General features: G+C 52.2%; 1 protein-coding gene across 1 annotated transcript; it reads right to left on the bottom strand.

Annotated features, from left to right (window-relative positions):
• On the bottom strand, nt 1-6,936 carry LOC130370406 (matrin-3-like). Its single transcript, XM_056576164.1, has 4 exons — nt 6,849-6,936; nt 3,209-3,325; nt 2,992-3,107; nt 1-360 (listed from the first exon to the last, which is right to left on the bottom strand). Exons 1-4 carry the CDS (start codon nt 6,913-6,915, stop codon nt 283-285), a joined length of 378 nt encoding a protein of 125 aa, XP_056432139.1. The 5' UTR covers nt 6,916-6,936; the 3' UTR covers nt 1-282.
• Nucleotides 6,937-9,059: the final 2,123 nt, after the last annotated feature.

The raw sequence follows: 9,059 nt of genomic DNA, 5'->3' as shown, positions 1-9,059 counted from the left end.
CCATGATGACTCCTGTAAAAAGTAGTAAAAAGTAAGACCAGCACAGTCTACTCCATAGTGAACTCTTCGTCTAATAACGACCTGGGAAGTGCAGACCTCTGTTCTTCTGTACTCTGAACGGTCAGAGTACACATCGTCCTTTTGTTTTGACGCCAAACAAACTCATCTCCTTCGTCACACACTCCAAACGATATAAAAAATGATTGAACAACATAGACGAGGCTCCCCCATATTCCGGTGAAACCAATGAAAAGACGGTTGTTTGTTTGTGGGCGGGGCTAGTCATTTGGGGGCGTCGCCAGGAGTAGAGCCTCCTGATTCGCTCCTGGATTGTGCCTCTTGGAGACCCTGGTAATACTTCTGTAAGAGGAGGAGTGAGTTTAGTGTGTGGCGCTAAAAAACTAACCAGTCATGTATTAACAGCTTTGTTGAACACGGGGAATGCATTAACCCAGTAATTGGAAGTGATTGTTCGATTAACATCCAGATTGTACCGACAGCGATAATTTTTTTCCCTTTCTTACAGATGAACTGTAATTCACTTTAGATAAAAGCGTCTGCTAAATGTCCTAGATGTTAATGTTAATGCAAAATGTACAGCTCCAGTGTGCAGAGCATTTCCAACTGTAGCGACTGAGCTTTTCCCACTCCCCAGAATGCATTAAGAAGAACCCTCCCATCCCAGCTCAGCACCCCTCTGCAGTGCCCTAGCAACGCTCACTTTGGGAAACACTACTGTGCAGAAGAAGGAATGAACTAGAAAGGAATACGGTAACCCGATGTGGACAAGATGTGTACAGTCTAGACTAAGCACATTATGAGTACCCTATTGGTGAGGAATATACCGTATGGACAGTAGAGTAAAAATGTTTCACAGCTGAATGAGTCCTTGATTTAGATTGGTCGATCAGTTCTTTCTCAATAGCAGACTGCTGCTATAATTTAGAGACGATTGCTATGGACGCCATTTCCCGATTGGGAGGTTCCTGCAAGCAGTATAAACCAGGAAGTAACAAGACAGTAGGGCCTTGCTAATCCATTGCGGTTGTGGAAGAGGTTCATAAAAGGCTTGGATTTCAAAGGACCATTTCCGAGATGGGCTGTGTCTACTCGATGTACGACGGATAGATGAACGGAGATGGACACGCCCACTTGTGATGTCAGAAGAGGCAGATTCTCAAAACGTAATGGCTAATAATCACACTCACACCTGTCACCTTTAAAGGTGCTGAGGGTGAATCTCCAGGCTTCACTTCGGAGGAGCTCAATCAGCGGCCCGGCCTTTCAAAAAAGACCATCATACCAGCTCTCAGGCTAAGTACTCATAACTTGAGGTCAGAAGAAGGGGTCGGGGAAGTAATCCAGACAGGTCAGATCCTACAATACCCACAGGATGTCAGTAGGGTAGCCACTGGGTTATCTGGTCGTGTATGGACTAGGACGCTGACACAAGGGCCCTTTAGAGACTACCGTCCCTTTAAAGCTGCTTTCACACCGCCACGCGGCAACTCGCTGCCACCATACATTTCAATGAGGGAAGGGCGGCAGAGGGGAGGCGGTTACAAAAGCGGCTGTTGACCACGAAGCGGTTGCCGCCCACATGAACACGGACAGATTTTGCCCTATCGCTCAGTTTTCCCTGTGTTGAAACTTTCTGCGGCAGCAACAGCAGTAGCCGCTATTGAAAAGGCCTGGAGTCTCATTTATAACCGTTGCGTACGCACTAAACGGGGCTGAAATTGGCGTACGTGACTTTCCACACCAAGGTTGTGATCTATAAAATACCAACTTGACGGGAGAATGTGCGCAGCCCTAAGTAAACTCTGACCCATGAGTACGCATGGTGGAGAATGGGAGACACAGATGGTGTGGTGGTGAACTGAAGTCAGACAGAAGAATTGTAGAGGCAGAAGAACGATTATGTTTTATCATCGCCCTTCATAAATTTAATTTCAACCCGTATCATGCGTTAAATCTATGTAATCAGAATAATTTAAGTCAACTGCGTTATTTCTCAGTTATAACTCCAGACACATCTCCTTAGAATATAAATTAAAAAAATTCTCAATATTTACTCCCGTCACTCCATACTGTCCACTGACGGCGCGACTGCATGGAATGAAGCATCTGTCCAACATGTGTCAATGACATAATATTTTTATGTGACACTAGTGTAAACACATAATCAAATGTCATTTAAATCCCAAGGGTGGAAAACCAAGCCACCCTCATCACAATCGTTGTCCATTACTCTTGATGCTTTTCATGACAAATCAGGCATTAAAAAGGTGTTATGTTCAAGAACATTTTACGTGGGTGATTACAAACTGATTATCCAAGGTGTTCTCGGTCAGTCTTATTACCGTAACCCTAGCTTTTTTGTTTTTCTCAGTCCTTCTGCCATTGGTTTCCGGCAAGACATAATACTTGCATCCAAGTCTTTTTTATATGCAGATCGCATTCATGAGGTCATGGGCATTGACCATTTATGGTTAAAAAGGGGCGTGTACAGGGCGGACCGTGAAGCTGATTCAGCTGCGCACACTTGTAGGCACTCTGTAATTTATAAAGCAAAGATTGCGTACGGTGTGCGTACGCAGGGTTTTATAAATCTGAATATTTTTGGGCGCACGCAAAACTTGGCTTTTGGGCGTACGTACACTTTTAGTAACGATACCACGCACAGTTTTATAAATGAGACCCCTGGACCTTCACACCGCCGTGCTGAGGGGGGGGGGGGGTTTGATGGGCCAAAAACGACTATTTGCTTGCTTGCTTGTTTGCTTCTTGGACATGGATTATTGGGAATATGATGGACACATGCAAAGAGCACATTTGAGGGTTTGGGTAACTGACTTTAAGCACACAATTGAGCAATGGGGTCCCCCCCCCTATGGATGATGCACTAAATAGTGGAACTGATGTTTTCTGGCTCCATTATGTGTGCATGTACATGTGTATGTGTGTTTGTGCGTGTACGGGTGTGCCTGCCTTCAGGTTGTTGTAGTGACCCAAGCGGCTGCAGTGGAGTGTCCTGGCGCTGGTCTCGTTTTTGTAGAACACAGAACACAGATTACAGTAGAACCCAGGAACCACATGCTCCGACCCTAGAGACGCACGGATCAAGAGATGGGGAAAATAATAACATCACCTCAAACATGTACACATGTCATTGTCAAGGATATAATGTGTGTGTCTCTCCTCTCACCAAGGGGGTTGTTGGGGTTGAAGGCGGGCAGGGTGTAGTCATTGGCAACGGAGGGAGAGTTAGAGCGGACTTTCTTAGGCTCCAACCCTTCCTCCTCCCTCTTCGCTTTACTCGACGCTACAGACGGACAGACAGAAAGACGGTAAAGGCGTGGTAGGAAATGACGACATGTCTATCTTTACTTTCTAGCAGCCATTAAACTCTGGGTGATAAGCACAAACCCTTAAATTTTGGGCCAAATCTTTCATACACCTGTGGTGACCCACAAGTACGATTAAGAGACATTCAGCGAGGGACTCTACCTTTAAGGTAAAGGGTTATGTCATAACAATTCCTGTTTAATCTGGTGTCCCCGTTTGACCTCACTCTCGTTTGATGTGAAGGTTTATAGCAGAGCTGACTCGCCGCATCTCCGTCTCTTGTCTCCTCATTTATTGCACTCCACAATAGGTGACCCCGACGCAAGTTGGATTACGGCTGGGTTATGTCTCACATCGACGGTAGTGAAAATGCTGCTGCGGTGCTGGCCGCTGCTGGCGACGCGGCTGACATTGCGGCTGACATTGCGGCTGACGTCACGGCTAACGTCGGTGCTATCTATGCTGCCACCAGTCTCTTGGCAGCACAACCCACGGCCGTGGTTTCAACACGGCCGAGTTCAAGATCCAGCTGTGAGGAATAACGCAGGACGTTACAAAGCATTTCCACGTTGTACCGGCCTTAGATGCCTCGACGACGGCCAGGGCTATGGCGTGGTTGGAGGCTCCTCCAGCTTTCGGCAAGTACGACGCATTCAAAACGTTCCTGTTGAACCTCTTTGAACTGTTGGAGCTGCAGAAGGCAGACCGCCTGCTTTCCCTGAATGGCCTGGGCGACAGCAAGCCATCCGATTTAATGCTTGCTGTGTTTCCTGACCATCACCACGGCCACGTTTTCATCGGCAGTGGCTAAGAAGGGCGACATTCTTAGCCTCTAGCACTACAGCACTACATCACCACGGTTGGCCCCCCAGTCTATGCACGAGCCCGGCGCCTCGACTCTGCCAGGCTTGCGATCGCCAGGGAGGAGTTCGCCACCATGGAGCGCCTCGGCACCGTGCGCCGTTCCCCTGCACATGGTGACCAAGGCTGATGGTGGTTGGTGTCCCTGTAGTGATTTCCGTCGCCTGAACAATGCGACCACCCTCGATCAGGACTTCTCCGCCCACTTGGCCGGCGCCGCCATCTTTTCGAAGGTGGACCTGGTGAGCGGTTACCATCAGGTGCCAGTCCGCCCGCAGGATGTCCCTAAGACGGCAGTCATCACACCCTTTGGCCTTTTCGAATTTCTACGGATGCCTTTTGGCCTCAAGGATGCGGCGCAGACGTTTCAGCGCGTCATGGACTTGCTTACTTGGACGATATTTTCGTGGACAGTGCGTCCGCAGACGACTGACGCATTTACGGCAGCTGTTCGTTCGGCTCAGTAAGCATGGTCTCTTCGTCAACCCGGCTAAGTGCGAGTTTGGCAGGTTGCCCATCACTTTCCTCGGCCACCATGTCAGCCCACAGGGGGCTGTTCCCCTCCCTGCCAAGGTGGACGCCGTCGCCATTTTCCACGCCCACGCAATGTGAAGTCCCTGCAGGAGTTCCTGGGCATGCTGAACTTCTACAACCGTTTCTACCACCATGCGGCCCAACTCAAGCGACCCTCGTACGACGCCTTGCGGGGCAGGAGGCCGGCGTACTTGTTGGATTGGTCCCCAGAGATGACGGATGCCTTCGATGCTGCCAAGACCACGCTGGCCAAGGCTGCTCTGCTGGCGCACCTGTCTCAGACCGCCCCTTTTGCTCTTACTACGGACGCCTCTGATTATGCCGTGGGGGCTTTCTGTGAACAGTTGGTGGGCGGAGCCTGGCAACCGCTGGCCTTTTTCAGCAGGAAGCTCCGTGACAACTAGAGGAAATACAGAGCCTTCAACAGGGAGCTCCTGGCTCTTTTCCTCTCCACCCGTAATTTCCGTTTCCTGTTGGAGGGCCGTCGCTTCACGGCTTTCATTGACCCCAAGCCGCTGACCTTCGCCATGGCCAAGTCTTCGGAGCCATGGTCTGGTCGACAGCAGCGTCAGCTCTCCACCAACTCCGAGTACACCACTGACATTCAGCACATGGCCGGCAAAGACAAAGACAATTATAGCGGACTGCTTCTCCCGGGTGGTTACTGGGTCCGTCCACTTGGGCCTCGACTACACAGCCATGGCAGAGGATCAGGCTGCAGACTCTGAGGTGTAAGCCTACAGGACGGCCCCCCCGGGCGCTGCTCATGGAAGATGTGTTTGGGGCGGCCAACGCTACACTCCTCTGCGACGTCTCCACCGGCCAACCGCGCCCCATGGTACCTGCTGGCTGGAGGCGTAAGGTCTTTGACACGATCCACGGCCTTTCCCACCCAGGGGTGAAGGCCTCTGCCAAGCTGGTGGGGGCCGAGTTCGTCAGGCCGGGCCTGCGGAGGGAAGTCAGGGCCTGGGCTGCTGTCTGTGTGGCGTGCCAGCGTGCAAAGGTGACTCGTCATACCAACGTCCCCTTGGCACCCTTCAAAGTGTCAGAGAGACGTTTTGACCATGTGAATGTGGACCTGGTGGGCCCACTTTCCCCCTCCCGTAGTCCCACCTACCTTCTCACCATGGTGGACAGGACCACCAGGTGGCCAGAAGTGGTTCCCCTGTACTCGACTACATCAGCAGAAGTGGCCCGGGCGTTCATTATGGCTTGGTTGGCCCGTTTCGGCACACCGTCCGACCTTTCCTCGGACCGGGGTCCGCAGTTCACATTGGAGCTTTGGACTGCGGTCGGCGGGGTCCCGGGGGTGAAGGTCCACCGTACCACAGCGTATAACCCACAGAGCAACAGACTTTGCGAGCGGTTTCACCGTGACATGAAGGCCGCGCTCAGGGCCAGCCTTACGGGCAGTGACTGGGCTGACCGCCTCCCATGGGTTACGCTGGGCCCTCGCTCCGCCCCCAAGGAAGACCTTCAAGTCTCATCGGCCGAACTGGTGTACGGCTAGCCCCTGCGCGTCCCGGGTTAGTTTCTATCCAGAACTTCGTTGTGGATATGGGGGGAAGGCCTGAGCGGGTGGCTATAGACCTTCTCAAGCCTGCGGCGAGGGCGCCCCCCTGCGGCAGCCTTGACACCTGCCCCTGCCCTTGCTCTTCTCCTGTTAAGCGCAGCCGTTCTAGCCGCCTGGTCCGCCCCCCTATACGTTGACTTTTCTAGGGTCTTCTATGAGCTGGTCTGTTCTGTTTTGCACTAGAGTGTCCTGTGTTCTCTTTGGGGTACCCGTTAGGTCTGGCTCTGTTCTTTTGGGTGAATTCTGGGGGGGGGGGGGGGCATTTGTGGTGACCCACAAGTACGATTAAGAGACAATCACCAAGGGACTGTACCTTTAAGGGAAAGGGTTATGTGATAGCAGTTCAGGTTTAACCTGGTGTCCCCGTTTGACCTCACTCTCGTTTGATGTGAAGTTTTATATTGTGTATAAGTGGAGAGTAAAGCTTACGCGACGCATATTTGTCTCTTATCTCCTCATTTATTGCACTCCACAGACGCCTTTATTTTGAAGGCACAATATTGGGTAATTTATTAAGAAGAGAGAGATGTACCTTTTCTCAGAAGCCTCGTCTCCTCCGACCCAGTCTCTTCACCATCCCGGGCGGGGCTTTCTGCCATTGGCTCTGCTCCTTTGACGCTCAAAACAGCCCCGGGCTCGCTGGCCAATAGGGAGGTAGCGTGAGCCGGGATGGGCGGGGATTCCTCTCCAGAGGGTTTAGCCATTGGTGGTTGTTGTTGTTGTTGTTGCTGCTGTTCTCTCCCGGTGCATTTCCTCTCTGGAGAAAAAAAAGGAGGAGCCATGTTGGAAGATAAGTGAGTGAGTGAGTGAGTGAGTGAGTGAGTGAGTGAGTGAGTGAGTGAGTGAGTGAGTGAGTGAGTGAGTGAGTGAGTGAGTGAGTGAGTGAGTGAGTGAGTGAGTGAGTGAGTGAGTGAGTGAGTGAGTGACGGCCTGATTCCACCGGACGCGTTACGGCAACGTTACGGCAGCGGCACGTCTTGGCCGCTGTCACCGCAGCAGATAGGTTCCACTCTAATCAATGAGACCATTTCCACCGGGCGCGGCTGCGGAACGTCTCAGCAGCGTCCCAGGAGCGGCGTGCCGCGCCGCAGCGCTATCATTCCGTAGCATTCCTATTTTTGCCGCGAGCCGCTGCTGAACCGCGTCAATTTCAACAGAGCAGATCGATCAGGGCAGGAAGTGAAAAAGTAAAAGCCATAGAGCATTCCGCTAAATTTTCAAAATAAAACACAATAAATAAAACGCCAACATTATTACGTCATGACCGGTGGCACCAGGTCAGCAGTCAGTCAATCAAAGGGTCTCAAATCATCCTTTTTATAAGGACAAAGCGTGGCATTTAATTGCAGTAGTTTTGGGAGTGGAAGGTGAGTACATTAGGTTTAGGATTATCGCGGGATCTCGTGATCTCGCGGGAATACGGCTGGCTCGCAAGGCAGCGTTGCGCTGCCGTAACGCGCCCGGTGGAAATGCAAGCAGGGCAAAGTCGCGGCCAAGACGTGCCGCAGCCGTAACGTTGCCGTAACGTGTCCGGTGGAATCCCGGTGTGAGTGAGGTTTACCTGTAGCCTGTCTACCTCTTTTGCTGTGTGGCTGTGTCTCCTCCTCCTCCTCGTATGCCACCTCGTCCAAGGTCACGAAGCTCACACACTCCTCTGTGGGACACACGCTCAAAGGTCACAACCTCCACACACGGCAGCACTATCCTCCATCACAATCAGCCAATCAAATCCTCTGAAATGGAATGGGCCAAGAACTGAAACACTCACCTGCTTGCTCCTCGCTTTGTTTACATTCACCAACGATGGAGGAAGACGCTTGCTCTTCATCACAGACCGTCTGATCAAGGGACGGAGGGGGAGTGAAGGACAGAATAAGAGCCTGTTATGCAATCCCTATCATCCTGAATACATAGATATAAACAAACTTTTTATCTGCACACAAGTTCACTTTTCTCTCACCTCAGTATTCAACCTGGCCTCTGATTGGTCGTCTGGAAGGGGCTCTGAATGTGTTGACTCGTCCTCTTCCTGTTCCTCCTCAACAATCTCGTCCAGAGTGACCAACGCCTGCAGTTCTTCTTGTGTGATCCCCCCCGCTCTTCTTCCACTCTCTTCCTCTCCTCCAGGACCAACCTCTTCCTCATCCCCCTCCTCCTCTCCAACCTCATCCAGGGTCACCAGCCCCGCCATTCCTTCTCCCAGCTTCCTCTCCTCTTCCTCCTCCTCCTCCTCTTCCTCTCTCCGCCTCTCCTCGACTGTCTGCCTCTTCCCCAGCTCTTCCTCCTCAACTGAATCATCGGGGTAGTCCTCCTCTTCCTCACTGACCTCATCCAGACTCACCAGAGCGTTCTCCTCCTGCTCCTGGCTCTCCTTCTTCCTTCCGTCCATCACCTTCTTTGCTCCAACACCCTCGTTTACTTTGGGCGTTACGGTTTGCTCCGTGGTTTTCATCTTCTTTGCCGCTTTGTCTTCTGTCGCGGAGTCGCTCCCCGCGACCTTACGACCTCTCTCCCCCCTCCTAGGCTCTAACCCTGGCGGCTGTTCCTCCACTGGAGCCGGTTCCTCCTCGCCCCCCACTGAGTCCACCACCTGGTACAGAGGCTCCTCCCCCTGGGTGGAGTAAGCAGGCCTTCTGGGGGCTCTGGTCACGGCCGGTGCTGGGTCCCTCCGCTGGCTCCTTCTCCTTGGACCGGGGGGGTCGAAGTGCTCCTCCTCATGGGGGTCGTCTTCGGTGGAGTCCAC

Source organism: Gadus chalcogrammus, chromosome 17 (assembly GCF_026213295.1).
Source record: "Gadus chalcogrammus isolate NIFS_2021 chromosome 17, NIFS_Gcha_1.0, whole genome shotgun sequence".
Taxonomy (NCBI): domain Eukaryota; kingdom Metazoa; phylum Chordata; class Actinopteri; order Gadiformes; family Gadidae; genus Gadus; species Gadus chalcogrammus.
This window is presented reverse-complemented; position numbering and strand designations above follow the sequence as displayed.